The sequence below is a fragment of the Heloderma suspectum genome, chromosome 6 (genome assembly GCF_057233095.1).
Source record: "Heloderma suspectum isolate Gila_16-S chromosome 6, 16-S_ref, whole genome shotgun sequence".
NCBI classification, from domain to species: Eukaryota; Metazoa; Chordata; class Lepidosauria; order Squamata; family Helodermatidae; genus Heloderma; species Heloderma suspectum.
In genome coordinates, this window is record NC_139463.1 from 49,447,099 (window position 1) to 49,463,661 (window position 16,563).

Sequence of the window (16,563 nt, forward strand, 5' to 3'; positions counted from 1 at the left end):
GGTCCATCTCCTTAAATTATGCCTTCCCAGGCCAAATCCAATGCTTCAGTTGCATGCAAAAGCCTCACACTCTACCCACTTACATGCAGATGCATATTTTAAAATGTTGAACATTTTATTTTTAAAACACACAAAATACGACTTGTTAGAAAGGGCAGGAGCTCCTGTCTTGGTTGCTACTTTTTTTCTTTTTTGAGTTGTTGAAAGGTCAGTAAAATCTTGGATTTCTCCTTTGGTGTCTATGGGCCTCACTTCCCATTAAAAAAATCTATTGAAACTGGAAAGTTAAGGTCTATGTGCCTATTGTGTGTTTCTTCCTCTCTAATTGCATAGTTACAATTCTACAGTTACAAAGACTTCCCAATTTCTTCGTTGCTTGCAGTGCGCGGGAGTGGGGTCTCCTTGGGGCGGAAGGAAGGCTAATTATTGCCCACAGGAAATAACTGAGAAAATCAGGATTTTAGTGCAGTGAGTAGGCAGCAGCTTGCCCTCACCTCAACAAGGAATTCCTGCTCTTCCTAGGAAGTTGTGTGAAAAATGAATCACGGACGGGGCCGTCAGCTCCAGCCCCCTGCTCGGCGCAGGAACCCACGTTATGCCAGCGACAGATGGCTGCCCAAGCTCTGCTTGGATCCCTCCAGCAACGGAGCGCCCGCCGCCCGCCCAGGCGGCTGCCGCCGTTGCCTGGTGCTCCGGCACTAGGAAGCTCCTCGTGACGTTCGCCCCAAGCCCGCCTGTTGTTTCGCGTCCCTCGCGCTTGGCCGACAGAGGCCAGGCCCTCCCCCGCGGCGCCTGAGGCACCCGAGAAGCACCACCGCGCCCCTCCTCCGCCTTCCCACGGCCAAGCGGCCAGCTTCCCCCGCGAGCCGCAGGCGCCCGGGCCGCGGCGGCGGGCTGGGCGGAAGCGGAAGCGGCCTGGGCCGGGCCGGCGCCGGGCCTGGGCGCGGGGCCATGAGCAAGCGCAAGGCGCCGCAGGAAAACCCCAACGGGGGCATCACCGACTTCCTGAGCGGTGCGTGCCGCGCGCGCCGGGCTGCTCGGGGGCCGCGGGCCTCCCGCCAGGGCAGCGGCCGGCCCGCGGAGGAACGCCGGGCGCGCCCCGGCGGTGGCGGGGCCCTGGGGGGAGGCGCGGCGCGGAGGCCACAGCGGCCTTCCCGCCCGGCGCCCTCCGGAGGGCCGGACTCCAGCTCCCGTCGTCCCCGGCCAGGGCCGGCGGAGTCGCCGGGGAAGCTGGCCCCGAGCGCCAGACGGAGGAGCGGGGCGGGAGACCCTCGCCGCCGCCCAGAGGCAGGCCGGCGGGCGCCCTCGCGCCTCTCTGGCCGCGCCGCGCCGGCGCCTCCCGGGAGGGGGCCGAAGGGTCCGCGGAAGCCCCCGTGGGCTGCGCAGGGAGGCGGGAGGCGCTTGCGAAGGACGAGCCTGCGGCGCCGGGCCCGGCGGGCGCGCGCCTCCTGCGCTCGGGCTGCGCCGGCCCTGAAGAGCCGCTTGGCTGGGCGTCGCGCCCGGCAGGGCACCTCCGCTGCTGCGGGGCGGTTGGGGAGGGTCCTGGCCACGCCCGGCGCCGGAAGAAGCCGCGAGGGAACGGCAGGCGCGGCCCTGGCCGCGCAGCTGGGACGGGGTCAGCGTCCCATGCCGGCCGCGCCCACCTGGCTGCGCCTCCGCGCCCGCCTTCTCTGCGGGCCCTGCGCGCCGCCCTTCCTGCGGCCTCTTCCGTTTGCCACAATAACTGGTCTGCTCTTTCCATTCTGGAGGTGGGCGTTGTGGCTTCTAAAAAATCATAAGAACGGCCCTGCTGGACCAGGCCATCTAGTCCAGCATCCTGTTTCCCACAGCGGCCAGCCAGATGCCCCCTGAGAAGCCCACAAGCAGGACATGAAGGTGCCTTCCTTCCAGTGTTGTTGGTTGCCAGCATCTGGTGCTTGTCAGCATCTGACTGCCTTTGAACGTGGAGGTTCCATTATTCTCCATTAAGTTGTCATCCCTTTTTGAAGCCACCTCAGTAATACCTCTCGCCTGTTGTTGTTGTTTATTCGGTCAGTCGCTTCCGACTCTTTGTGACTTCATGGACCAGCCCACGCCAGAGCTTCCTGTCGGCCATTGCCACCCCCAGCTCCCCCAAGGTCAAGCCCGTCACCTCCAGAATATCATCCATCCATCTTGCCCTTGGTCGGTCCCTCTTCCTTCTGCCTTCCCCTAGCATTAGGGGCCGTGGTGGCTTAGTGGTTAAGGCGCTGAACTGCAGACCGGAAGGTCGGCAGGTCAGCAGTTCCGAGACCCGAGTGCTGCGTGACGGAGTGAGCTCCCGTCTTCAGTCCCAGCTTCTGCCAACCTAGCAGTTCGAAAGCAAGAAATTGCAAGTAGATAAATAGGTACCGCCTCAGCGGGAAAGGTAACAGCGTTCCGTGCACCTCGGTGTTCAGTCATGCCAGCCACATGACCACGGAAGCGTCTTCGGACAGCGCTGGCTCTTCGGCTTAGAAACGGGGATGAGCACCGCACCCTAGAGTCGGACACGACTGGTTGGGGACACCTTTTTACCTTTTCCCTAGCATCAGCATCTTCTCCAGGGTATCCGTCTTCTCATGATGTGGCCAAAGTACTTCAGTTTTGCCTTTAATATCGTTCCCTCAAGTGAGCAGTCTGGCTTTATTTCCTGGAGTATGGACTGGTTTGATCTTCTCGCAGTCCAAGGCACTCTCAGAATTTTCCTCCAGCACCACAGTTCAAAAGCATCTATCTTCCTTCGCTCAGCTTTCCTTATGGTACCTCTCGCCAGACCGTCCATAAATTAAGCTAATTCCATAAATTAAGTATACAGTGAGTGAAGCCCTTTTGAGTTTTGTGAATCTCCTGCCAGTCAGTTTCATTGGTTCAATCAAAGCCAAATTGCAGCACACAAGGAGATGTGTCCTTTTTCTACACCACTGAATTTGCAGTCATGTGCTGAATTAAAAAGCAAATTAGGGATAGCTCTTTTGCATAGCAATCGACATAGGGAGCTATCAATCGGCTGTTTACTTGCACAAAAATGTATTTTCTCACAAAGCCTAACTAGGCTATTTTTCCTCCTGCCGTTTTACTTAATTTTGTGCTTGTACTTTTTATATTATGTCCTATTTTAATGTATGCTACTCTTCACACTGAAAAAGACTCCTCTTTTCAGAATTGGCCAACTATGAGAGGAATGTGAACAGAGCTATCCACAAGTACAATGCCTACAGGTAAGATCTGTGTTTTGGGCACTATGAATGGCTGGGATTTCAACAGTGCTCTGGCAAACAGCTGTACAAAGGGCTTCAGAATAAGGACAGTTCAAAGCATATGTACTTGTTGTTCTTTTGCAATGGCACTACATTGATGCACACCCTCAATTTTGAAGCTTCATCACAGGGAGTCTCCTTCAGTCCAAAATGGCTGGGTCTCCTTGGGAAGTGAGATACAGTGTACTAGTAGAGTATGATCTTATCTCTCGTATGTGACAAGACAGGTCAGGAGAAATGGAAAGGGAAAATTTTACTAATGCAAAATGCAAACCCTTCCCAATGCAAAGTGGGAAGATGGGATCTGTTGGCCAGTGGTTAAACCACTAAGGTGGCAGAGTAGAAGACAGAACTGATCCACCCTGGGAAGGACTGTAGGTGAAACAATGGCTACATGGGTCAGTTTGTGCCCTGCCTTTTGGCACAACTAAGATTTTTACAGACCTGCACTCAAGCAGTCTAGGGACAATTGCAGAGGGAGTAATGTGGGTATAAGTAGTTGAACTCTGCTACCTCTTTGAGGAGAGAGATCCTGCATTTGCTTATCTGTTGTTGACTATTTCTTTATAATTAACTATTTCTGGGAGAGCATTGCCCTCACTGGAACTGTAATGTGCATTTTGTGGAAGTCTCCTACTGTGTGCTGACTACTTTTGCCCCAAACTGGAATGGAGTCTTTTTTTATTGCTTCATGCAGGAAAGCAGCATCTGTAATATCAAAGTATCCAAGCAAGATAAAAAGTGGGGCTGAAGCAAAGAAGCTGGTAAGTCCTGTGACCCACTAAGTATAGATGGTTCACCTTCCTTTTGTGAATGTTCAGAATCTGCACTATTCCTCTTTGGATTTCTATGCATGTCCACAGTTTGACTGAACATTTCAAATATGACTTGTAATCTGGCAAAGTTAAACCAATAGAAAAAAGAGGGAGATATGAATGGTGGCATATGTCATTTAACAGTTGATAAATAATATCAGTTGAAATATTGTGTTAGTTTTAGTGGTTGATACTGTCTTCTAATGAATTAAAAATTTATTTAGTTTATTTGTGATAGCATACCGCTAAATATAATAAAATCCCTAAGCAGTTGTTGTTACAATGATGCCGTTGGTATTACAGAAATGAATTGCTGTAGAACTGAGTAATTTTTCTGGATTCCTATATCATGTTTTGAAACAACAAGTTGGTAGTAGTCCGTTGCTGTAATGACATTTTGCTGTTACGGTATTGCTGTTCTTGCCTTTGCAATTGCTTTTGGCACATCCATGTGGAAAAACTGTACAAATAAAAGTTGCGGTAGTATTTTCATATTGGGGCAGGGGTTGCTGTCCTTTATAGGGAATCTCTCTTCAGGAGACCTGTTTGATTGAGGGCTGATCTGCAGTGTTTTCCCCGGTGATGGCTTTGAGAGAGCAGCTGGGGATTCTCTTGGTGTGCTGACCACCCCCTGCCTACCAGTCTCCCTGCCTGAGCTGGTGGAGGTGTTCTTGGGTGCTAGCCTCCAGAAGCCCCCATTTCTCCAGCGGGCAGGGACTTGGGTAGGTTAGGCAGTAGGCAGATGGGGAACCGCCACAGAGTGGAGGTTCCCCATCCCTGCCCTAGATGTTATGATGATAAATGTTTGAGAGACAGCCAGCTCTTCTGTACAACATCAGTGAATGTGTATTTGCATATTGAACTCTCTTGCTTGTTGTTGCAAGTGGCCACATAATGTCTGAATTCAGTTTTCTAGATTAATGCTACAGGCACAAAATCCTGAAGTTTATCATAGAATAGTAGGGTTGGAAGGGGCTTACAAGGCCATCGAGTCCAACCCCCAAAGTAAGTTTAGTTTTGCTCATTTCATTGTATCTTTTTAGGATGGCGTAGGAGCTAAAATTGCTGAAAAGATAGATGAGTTTTTGTCTACTGGAAAATTACGTAAGCTGGAAAAGGTAAGTATTTCAGTTTTATAACTTTATTTTGTAGAGGTGATTAACTCTGGAAGTCGCATGCTAATATTCCAAGATCCATATTTGTGTCATACCTTTATAAGGCCAGTTCAATGGTCACAAAAACGTGCCAGCTTTTGAGAGCTCCAGATCTCTTCATCAGGCAAGAAGTTACAAAAAATGGCATTCCAGGTTTTTAGGCTGTGGTCTTCACAGATGCCAGGGGTTGAACCTTGGACCGGCTGCATGCGAAGCGTCTGCTCTACCGCCGACGTACAGCCCTTCCAAGGGTGGGTCAGCTCTGTCTCCCAGTTGGCCACCGTAGTGGTGCCTGGAGCAACCCACTTGCTTTGCCTGATGGGAGAGAGGGCTCTGCACGTAGTCCTGGGCCCTGAGAAGCATGCCACTGCTAGTGTTGCTGCCACCTCCTGTGCTCCCACATTCTATCATTTAGCAGGGAGAGGAGGGGTCGGAACGAGGGCAGGCCCCTCTTTGGCGCCTAATTCATGTGTGCACTAAGAAACCTGTCTCCTGAGCATCCCAGGAAGTTCTCCCCAGCCACAATCTCTGTTTTAGGTGCATTTGTGAACTTCTTTGTGCAGTATTGCAGCTAAGTGATTCTGTCCTTTTTCCCTCTAGATTCGGCAGGATGATACAAGCTCTTCTATCAATTTCCTGACCAGAGTTAGTGGCATAGGGTAAATTTGTATGCATTTTAACAACTCAGCGTAGAAAGGGTTTTGAAGGAATTAGTGGGATTCCTAAAATGATCAGTAGGTATGAAGGTGGTATTCAGGCCTCCTGAGAAAATCAGTCTGGTCTCTTAGGAGTAGTATCTACCATCCTTCGATGCAGAGTGGGCAGGTTACGGTTCTTGTCTAGAACTCTCTGTGGGGAGGTTGAAATATCCTTCTGATGTTGCTGTGACAATGTCCCAGTTTCATAACCTTTGCTGTGGATTGCCAAGGGGAGACCTGATGGCTGTCTTCAGACATCTGAGTGGCAGCCTGTCACTCAGGATGCAGCAGACATCCCCTGTGTTGCTCCAGAGGGCAGGGCTATAACAAACGCTTGCAAATTGCAGGGGAGCAGATCCCAGCTAAATGTTAGGAGAAACTTCCTAACTGTGAGGCCTGCTCCCCAGTGGAACAGACTGCCCTGAGAGGTGGGATGGGGGCGCTCTCCGTTGTCGGACATCCTTAAGCAGCAGCTGGACGGACGTCTGTCAGGGATGCAGTTGTGGCTCCCCAGTTGTACAATACCGTCCCCAAAGAGGCTTGCCTGGTACCCCCATTGTAGTCTTCAGTGCCAGCTGGACCTTCTTTTCAGTTTCCAAAACACATTTTAATCCTTTTTAGGGTTTGGGCACTACTATTTCTGATTTTATTCTGATCCTTTTCTAACTGGTTTTAATGTAATGTTTTGTATTTTTATATATGATTTTAAATGTCTTATATTGTATTATTTTATATTTTTTTCTTTACCTAGAGAACTTGTTGTTAATGGGTGATATTAAAATGCTGTTGTAAATATAGATGCATCCTGTATTGCTAAATGAACTCCCCATCCAACTCTTTGTCCTAGTTTGCACATAACACTAACCCATGTTTTATTTAAGCCATGGTTTTTTGCCCTACCCAGGATTTGTCTGGCACACTATCAGATAAACTGTGGTTTGTTTTCTCAATCCCTGGATTGTTTGTTTCTCTCCTCCTTCGCCTGCTCCTTTCCTGTATCCCAAATGCCTTGGTGGCATTGTAGTACTGGCATGTAGAGCAGCTGGTGTGCTTTTTTACTATTCTTGCCCACCGTCTCTGTAGCCTGGCAAAACAAACCTTGAACCACCTGTGGTTCTGGGTTTACACATAGCAGCAGCCAATGGTTTAAACAACCAAGAGTTCACAACCCAACAACAAACCATGTGCTCTCTTTCTGGGTTGTTTGTGGTTAACAAACCATGGTTCATTAGTGTGGCTGGGTTCACACATCATGACAACCCAGAATTTACCAAACCATGCGTTAAATAAACTGTGGGCTAGTCTTCTGTGCAAAACCAGTCAATGACTGCTGGCATTAGTGACCTGTCTGTCTCTCTGCTCTCCTTTAACATAGACAGAGCCCACCCAACACCCTTTCTATTGTTGTTGCCTCTTATTATGTACATTTCTCAGCCTTGGAAGTCTGATTTGTGGTCGCTATTTAATCACATTTCTGTCTGAATGGCTTCTTCCGTTTGCCTTGGGTGAGCAGTCTGCCAGTACCATGGCACACACATCATTGTCCAGTTAAAGCTGGTATGAAATGTTATGGTAAGAGATTCTGTCTGATCTGGTGATGAACTGCCTTGTTGCTTGTAGTCCCGCTGCTGCCAGGAAACTTGTGGATGAAGGAATTAAAACACTGGAAGGTGAGTCCACTGTGTGTTCTCTCTAGATGTGAGGGAGCAAACTGCTTATCCACTGGACAAATCTTCTTCCACATTTGGAAATGTCTAAGTAGAGCTAGGGCTACTCTTGAGTCTGCCCCCCCATCCAGTTGCCCAATATTGCCAGTGCTGGATATTTTGGAGAATCTGGAGCAGTTCTCCTGTTTGCTCCCCCTTTCTCTTTGCCTGTATTTTTTCAGTGTGTGTCAGTCAGAGACAGAGGGAGTGCACGCAATCCTGTTCTTCCTTCTTTTTTTGGCACCAAATTCTTCTATTAAATAACATTCACCAAGCAACGCTATTTGTTTGCTACAGCAGTGCTCCTCAGACTTTGTGACATTACCTGCCTTTCCCCATCTAAATGTCACTAAGTGTTCCCAAACCTGTGCCAGCATGCTGCTTTTCCTGTGCCTGCCTTGCTCCTGCCCCCGCTCCCCACCATGCCATTCCTTTTTCTTGGCCCCATCCCCCCCCCCCCCCCCCGCCACTTCACCTCCATTCTGAGACACCAGGAGGAGGCCCTTGCTCAGGCAGGTGGTGTGCTGAAGAACAGCAGAGAGGCCCTGCTTCGTCCGGGTGTCCTGGCCCTCGGAAGAGGCTGCTCCGATGAGGCCCTTCTCTCAAACAGGGCTCTTCTTTATGGCAGTCCCTACTAAGGAAGGCCAGTCTGGCTGATTCCATTCTACTCTTCAGGAACAAACAATCCTGACTTTCATGTTCAGAACGCCTTTGGGCTGTTCAGTTGAGGTTTGTTCTTTTTTCCCCCTTCTGGCTGGATTTATATAGATCAAATTATTGTTGTTGTTTATATGACAGGTGTTATTTTTGTGGCAATTCTTGGCTGTTTGTATTCTTTTTAAAGCCAGTACGAGAACGTACACTGTTAGTTGGTGAAGTATTTAAATTTGTCAGAGAAATCAAGTGGGAATTTGCAACCCACTCCTCCCTTTCAGCTATCTCCATGGGATCACAACCCACAGATCCCAGACAGTTCATAGACCAATTCCTGCTAAAGACACGCCAAATGGCTTCCTACCCACAGTAAGTTTAAGAAATACTTATCTGATTGCGTGACTCTCCTCCTTCTAGATCTAAGGAAAAATGAGCACAAATTGAACCATCATCAGCGAATTGGTTTAAAGTAAGATCTGTATTTGTTCATCTACTGGTCCAATTACAGGAATTTGTAATTACAAATATGAGTGAGTGCATGTTTGCCTAGAGATAGAAACGTCTTTAAGGAATACATTCAGGAACAACCCTAAGCCAGACTTTTGTCTGTTGCCAAAGGTGAATTCGCCAAGAGAGGTTTGGCTAGCTCTGTTCATCAGCTTGTGTTACTGGTAAAGATCTAACTTGTCCTCAAAGGCAGCTAACTGAAATGCGAGGGCATTGGATTACTTGAGAAAGTGGCTGTTAATAGTGAATATTCCTTGTTGCTTTGGCAACAGTGCTGGTGATCAATTTAATTACTGATAACAAAGTGATGGGTATTTGGAAGAATTACCCATGTATCAATGAGGTTTTAGCTACAATATATTCTTGTTTAGGATATATTGCTGTAAACTTGGTCCAATGTCTGAAGTGTTCAATTTAAACAATAGCTTTAGCATATTGCACCTATGGAAATGGTACCAGTTTTGTCTAGTATTTAGTCTAAAGTTGATTTAAGTGTTACTTTAATTGCAGGAGAGCCAATTTGCTGTGGTCAAGCATTTAAATGAAACCCAAGTATGCACAGCAGTATAAGTGGAGAGTGATTTATTGCCACAGTTCTTGAAAGAATGAATGTATTTGGTTTCAGCAGAACTTACTTGGAAAAAAGTTCTGAGGGTCACAGACGTTGCTGCTTCCTTATCCTTGTTTATTTCATATGCACAGGTACTTTGAAGACTTTGAGAAAAGAATCCCTAGGAAGGAGATGTTGGAGATGCAGGTGAAGGCACAAGAATCAATGGTCCAGTTCGCACGTAATGAGAGCCTAATGGGTTGTTTAAACTATGGGTTGTTGGGGCCAAGTGGAACTGAGCAAGTACGCTGCTTCCCATGCACTTGTCACTTCCGCTTTCAGTAAACAGCCCAGGAATGCCATGTTCCTGGATTATGATCGTGACATCTGAGCACAGAAACTCGTCACTTCCCCTTTCAATTAACTCAGGAACACTTCATTTCTGGGTTGTTATCATGACAATCTGGAAACTCTGGGTTGCTTAGGAGTTAAGCAACCCAAAGTTAACCCATGGTTTCTTGTTGGGTTAACTCTGGGTTATTTAACCCTTGAACCACCCAGGATTTTGTGATAACAACCCAGCAATGAGGTGTTCCTGAGTTGTTAATGGAAAGGGGAAGCAACGAGCTTGCAGGATGCAAGCTCGCTCACTGACTTCTGCTACATATTGGCAATACCTGGCTTAAACGAGCCCGGAATTTCTGTTATATGTGAACCAGGTCATTGAAAGAGAGATCAAATTAGTGTATCTGTTTTCTCCACAACAGGAAATCATAATGAATGAGGTAAAGGAAGTAGACCCCAAATACATCGCTACCGTGTGTGGCAGTTTCCGCAGAGGTTGGTGTTCCACGTTGCTTAGCATCCTGCCTGTTAGTTGTTACAGTGAATGGCTGGGTCTGTGGGTTGAACACATTCTTTTACTACAAGTGTAGGTTTCATTCTCCCGGGGTATTCCTGTGCTAGCCAGTGGGTCTCTGTGCCTCCAGTGTTTCGGGTTCATGTAGATCGGGGTTTCCCAAAGTTTAATGTCCAGTTGTGGTGAAGAGGGACGTGGTGGGCAGGCAGAGAGAAATAACTAAAGGCTCAATCCTATGCATGTTTAGACACAAAAAGGCCCTACAACTCCCAGTATCCCTCCAGCCAGCCATACTGGCATTCTGGGAATTGTAGGAATTTTTCTGTGCCCTTAATCTGTTCTACCGTCTATACTCTGCAGCAGATTGAGTGGGAATAACTGTTGCTGGATATCCAAGGTTAGCTAAGTCATTTAAGTGTGACATAACTACTACTTGTAAAACTCGCAGCACTAATTGAACCTTTAAAAACCTTGAGAGAGCTGAAGAGTAGATGCAAGAAAACACATAGGAGGCTTGTAACTTTGGATGGATTTTTCTTAACCTGTGAACAAGATTTCCAAAGCAGGATTTACTGTCTTCGTACACCCTGTTTTGATAGGTGCAGAATCAAGTGGAGATATGGATATCCTCTTGACCCATCCAAATTTCACTGCTGAATCCTCCAAACAGGTAAGGCTTCTTTCTGGAAAGTTATGTTTAAAATCACGGCATATATTCATGGGTCTCAGTTGCACACTTCATTGAAAGCCGCAAATTGTGAAGTCAAAGTAATAGTTTGTGCCTCTTATGCTCCCGTAGAGAAAAACCAAGTATCTGATAATACAGTAGATTAATTTTAAATGAAAGATTTAGGAAGAGCGATACTGTCATTTTGTTTTCTGCTTGATTTTAAAGATTACTGTCTGAAATGTTTTGGGAATTGGGAAAATATATCAAGGGGAATGGGGGGAGGGATGGAAGGACAGCTGTATTAAATAAAAAGTTCTCAGACTTTGCTGGCTTGCTAATTTAAACATGGTGAGGTAAGGAGGGTTCAGCAGCTGCCTCAGAAGGCGGACAAAGTGGGGCAGGGTAGAAGGCAGACAGATCTGATCCATCCCCTGGGGAATTCTCTGCATCCGCAAGCTGGACTTTGCACGGGGGAACCTGCTGGTAGACTGTACCACAAGGTAATTTGTAGGAAGGAGGGGTGCCCTGAATTTCCCTTCTTGGGCACCATGATGTCTCTGGCATGCCTCACTTCTGTAGTTATGACCGTTCCCTAATGTCCCAAGGGAGCATCCTCCCTGCATCCCAGCTATCCTGTGCAGGTGAAGCAACTGCTTCTTGACCCCTGTAGGATGTAGTTGAAGCACCTGAATAAAAATCTCAAGTGAGGTTTGTTACTTACTTGATTGTGACCGTATTATTTCTTCTCAAGCCAAAGCTTTTGCATCAAGTTGTGGAGCAACTGGAAAAGGTCCACTTCATTACAGATACACTGTCAAAAGGAGACACCAAATTCATGGTGAGTTATCTTTTAATTCTTCCAAGGCCAAATCCGTGGGAGGAAGAGACAGAAGATCCCAAGCTTCTCATCTCCCTGATGGCCGGTCCTTGGCCCTCTTCTGATTTGGAGGTGCTGTGCAAATGGATTTAGCCAAGCTCCGACTTGTCTCTGCTTTGAAAAGCTAGCAAGTCTGAAAGTTCACTTCTGTGTCAAAGTCAGGGAAAAGCCCCTTTCAAGTTCCACCTCCAGAGGAAGTGCATTCCTTTAAAACATTCCCACTGGATTCAGCAGTTGGGGAGTTGTGGGGAAGAAATCTTTGGCTACAGAAAAGCACCAGCTTTGTATGTCAGCAGAAGATTCTTAGGATGCGGATGCTTAGACATCCTCTGATGTGGGTTTTGCCACAAAGAACACACTGAAGTGGAGTAGAACCAACAAGTGTTCTCCAACCAGCAAGTGTTCTCCTACTCTGTGCATAGGCTAGCGTTTTGGTCACACTTTGGGTGTGTCTCTGCAGACTTCCGGTATCTTGTTCTCAGTGACTAATTGTGAGGGCTTCTAAAAGAGCTACATTTAGATTTAAGCCCCATCCTCTGTTCAGAGTCTTGCACCAAGAAAATGCACATTCTGTGATCTGTATAACATTAATACAAGTTAATTCCTTGTTGTGCAAAATCTTATGTAACTGGCATGCTGTTCCGAGCCCATGAGTTTTATGTTAGCACAGTGGATGGGTGGACGGTGGTGGCAATGGCTTGAGGGAAGAGAGATGCATGGCTGGCTCTCCAGGTGACAAAAGCAGTGAGCAATGCTGACCATGTCCAAATGGATCTCCTGAAGGCTGCTTTGTAAACTAGAGATCCTTCCTGCTTCAGAGGCCAGGCCAGGCCAGGCACTACCCTCTAGGTCGTGTCTCAGGAAATAGCCTTATGACTCTTTGAGGCCCAGGCTTGGCAGGACTGAAGATTGTAATTTGCCTGCAGACTAAAACCACCAAAGCCTGTTTTGCTGGACCTAACTCCCAAGGGGTAGCTGTTTAAATTTTACACTGAATCGCTGCCCCATCATGTCCAACTTGGAGCAGACTGAAAGCAGCCTGCTTGACTTAGGGTGTCGGGTCACAAGAGTGTCGTGTGCTCTGGGGCTTTTTTTCCTTCTCTGTTACTTTTCCCCCCCTATAGGGAGTGTGTCGACTCCCAAGCAAAGATGAGGGAACCGATTACCCTTACAGGAGAATTGATATCAGGTAACTTTCAAGCAGAACATGGTGATGGTGACAACCCCAGCAGTGTGTGACATGGAAGCCATACAGTCCATGCTGGGGTTACCAGGGTTAGGAGGCGAGCAAAGGGGGGAAAACAAGGTTGACAAATGACTGACTGGGATGAGTTTTCAAAAATTTACTTTATTTATCTGAAGTAGTTTTATGGTGCCCTTCAGACAAAAAGGCTTACATACAATGAAGAAAAGAAGGCAGTTCCTGGCTGCAGGCTTACACTCTAAAAAGACATGACACACATGGGAAAAGGGATGGCAGGGGGTTCGTTCAGCAGGGCTGATGGAATGGCCCTGCCGTCCCTCTCACCTCCTCCCATACAGCCTGCTGGGGTGGCTGCTGGTGGTGACAGTTGAGGAAGGAGGAGCCTTCATGAAAGAGGCATTTTGCAGGGTTGGGGGGGGGGGGGAGTGCCTGCTCTGCCTCCTGTTGAAAGCAGCAAACAATGAGGAACCAGGATGGTTCATTTCAGTAGAACTGAAGATGCAGCAGTTATGATGAGGAGAGCGAGAGGGAATGAGAGAGATCGGCGTTGGGCAGAGGTAGCCAAGAGCCCCTTCACTGTAGGGCTTAAGCTGCCTTTTGAGGAACAAGGTGCTGTGAACCACCATTCCCTCTGCCTAGTCTTTTCTGCCTGCAGAGGCTGCTTTCACTTGCAGTGAGGCTGCCACACATTTTTGGGAAGCGTGCATGAACAGTGTCATAATGTGGTTTAGACCGGGGGGGGGGGGGGGGGGGCTTTCTTGCACCTGGACAAAAGGCTGCTTCCCCCAAAGCGTGTCCCTCTCTTCATTGTGCTATAGGTTGATTCCCAAGGATCAGTATTACTGCGGGGTTCTGTACTTCACCGGAAGTGACATATTCAATAAGAACATGCGAGCCCATGCCTTGGAAATGGGTTTCACCCTGAACGAATACACCATCCGGCCCTTGGGGGTCACTGGTGAGTGCTCTCCCCTGCCCATCAGGGTGGATTCAAGAGGGGAAATGCTTTTCTACCTGACCGTAGTCATGCCACAGCTTTTGAAATCAGTCTCATCTCTTATACTCCTGGAACAAAACTGCACTGTCTTGTCCTCATGACTGCAGAGAGAATCTTAAGATGGTGGAGACAGTTGGAAAAGTGGAGTGGGGAGGGAAGGTTAATGCTCCTGGTGTCTGTAGGAAGAGGTGCCTTCGTTTCCCTGGCCTGCTGGTCCATCTAGCTCAGCACTGTCATCCCTGGCAGCAGCCAGGATGTCCCGTCTCCCTCAGCCCTCCCTGGAGATGCTGCTGGGGATTGAACCTGGGGCCTTCTGCAGACAAAGCAGGGTTCGACCCCCAAGCTGCAGATCCTCCACGTACCCTGTGTTTCCTGGCCCTCCTTCCCCTTTGCATTTTTTGGTAAGCAGGCCAAGGGTGGGCAGCGTAGGCCGAAACATCTGGAGGGCCAGACAACTCTGGCCAGTGTGGGCAGATAAGGGAGCTGTAAGCTAAAACATCTGGAGGGCCACAAGTTGCCCATCCCTAAACTAGGGCCTTGAGAGTGTCTTCCTCTGCTGCTCCATGTACTGCAAAACTTGCCAATTCTACCTGTGCCAAATGGCATTTGTGTCCACAGGAGAGATTATTCATGTTTATATCCGATGTAACTTGCATATTCAGGGAACAGTATATTCTGACTGTAGAACTGTGGGGTGTTGTCATAAACCTGCCAGCGGAATTAAACTGAGTGAGACCCTTTGGCATTACATTTGCAGGAGTCGCTGGGGAGCCCCTCCCTGTAGACAGCGAGGAGGACATCTTTGACTATATCCAGTGGAAGTATCGCGAGCCGAAGGAGCGGAGTGAATAACTGCTCTCTTAAGCCCAGATGTGTTGAAAGCCCTTTTCTTGGGCTGAGGACTTGGCAGCCTAGCATGGGACCATAATTTATTGCTTTCTCCCTTTGTGGAAGGTCTTTGTGTGTGGGGGGGTGTTTTTAAACTCCTTTGGAGCTTCAGGCTAGAGTGTGTGCAGTAACAATTAAAACACCAGCTGTTGTGTATTATTGTGTTTCTTTAAAATAAAACTTATCTCCTTCCCCTTTGCATTATGACTTATATGAATGATGTATCTTCATTTGAAGATACCATGTTACCAAGCATATGAAATAAATGGGTGGCGGAGAGGGATCCTAAACCTTGTACTGGCATCTTCCACTGAGCTGCCTTTGTACAAGCCCTCCTAATTTTGTGGGAGGTTAAGCAAGCTGTCTTCCACAGAGCTGCTTGGCAAGCCTACGGAACAGATGGGACCCAACCCCCCAACCCCGTCTGTGCAAAATGAAACTTAAATTATTTGAATTTAACCCTTTACTTAGTGTGTGATCTGGGTCCATGTACACCACATCAAGATCTTATGAGTACCCATAGAAAACTGTTATTACTATTTTAAAACCCAGTCCTTTATTTTAGCTAGAAGAGGAACTTTCTTTAATGAAACTGTGTTTTAGATATATATTTTTAAAGAATCGTTATTGAAATGTTAGTCTTTGAAAATATTCTTAAATATTTTAAAAATTAAGGGCTTGTAAAGAATTGCTTATATTCATGCTTCACCTAACTTGCATGTATAATGCGAGTGTGTAGTCAACAGGTGCCATCTGTTACCTATATAACACAGCAGTGCAATTGCATTAAGTGCCCCAGAGCTGTGCACTGTAGTTGGGGTGTGTTCATGAAATAGTTCTGGTAGATGACAAAAGGGAGCCATGATGATAAATAACTATTTGACATAAGAAGTTAAAAGTTGCCGTTTCAAAAGCAGTTTTACATGTACCGTGTTACTCACAGCAGTAGCATTAATTAGCAGTTCAGCCTCAAAATGTTTCATTAAAACAGAGGGGTTGGAATCCAGTGCTGCCTGCTTGCTGGAGAACAGTTCCAAGGGATGGGGGGAGGGGTTGCATCTAAAAGGGATTATATTGTGTGTCCTGGTACTAAAAAAAAACCTCCCAAACTATTTCAGGGGTGTTTTCACATGTGGCAAATGGGATGTGTTGAATTAACTGCATTGCTTACTTAAGCCATTCACCTTACATGCAAAAAATGTTGCTCTCTTAAGATCTCGCTCTCGCAAGGAGTGGGGGCTAGAAACCTTGGGCACAATCCAGCTGAAATTAATCAGTTCCACTGAGTTTAATGGGATGCATAAGCTGCATTCTGCCCTCATTTTTTAAAAAGGGATGGATTCTGTCCCATGTCCTGCTTGCTTGTACTTGGGAGGAGGCTTCCTTAGAACATCAGAAGAGCCCTGCTGGATCAGATCAAGGGTCCATCTAGTCCAGCTTTCTGTTCACACAGTAGCCAACCAGCTGCCCATGGGAAACCTACAAGCAGGACCGGAGTACAACAGCACCCTTTGGCCTATGTTCCATATTGCCACAGGTACTGGAGGTAGCAGATAGCTATCAGGACTAGTGGCCATTGCTAGCCTTCTCCAGGAATTTTCTAACCCCGTTAAAGCCATCCAAGTTGGTGGCCATCACTACACCCTGTGGTAGTGAGTTCCATAGTTTTAACTATGCGCTGTGTGAAGAAGTCCTTCATATCTGTCCTGAATCCCCCACCAATCAGC

General features: G+C 47.5%; 2 protein-coding genes and 1 long non-coding RNA gene across 3 annotated transcripts in view; 1 reads left to right on the plus strand and 2 right to left on the minus strand.

Annotated features, from left to right (window-relative positions):
- UFM1 (ubiquitin fold modifier 1) overlaps positions 1-16,563 on the minus strand; it is a 28,072-nt gene that overhangs the window by 6,834 nt on the left and 4,675 nt on the right. The gene's annotated exons all lie outside the window — the stretch shown is intronic.
- Positions 879-15,035, plus strand: POLB (DNA polymerase beta). The gene is made up of 14 exons (XM_084807115.1): positions 879-1,012; positions 3,161-3,218; positions 3,955-4,021; positions 5,116-5,190; positions 5,827-5,885; positions 7,545-7,594; positions 8,702-8,753; positions 9,494-9,548; positions 10,109-10,181; positions 10,800-10,870; positions 11,622-11,708; positions 12,872-12,936; positions 13,770-13,909; positions 14,706-15,035. The coding sequence occupies exons 1-14, from the start codon at positions 952-954 to the stop codon at positions 14,798-14,800; spliced, it is 1,008 nt and encodes a 335-aa protein (XP_084663241.1). The 5' UTR covers positions 879-951; the 3' UTR covers positions 14,801-15,035.
- LOC146340815 (uncharacterized) lies at positions 6,827-9,522 on the minus strand. Its single transcript, XR_014784024.1, has 2 exons — positions 9,427-9,522; positions 6,827-8,703 (listed from the first exon to the last, which is right to left on the minus strand). It is a non-coding gene; the product is annotated as an uncharacterized LOC146340815 (long non-coding RNA).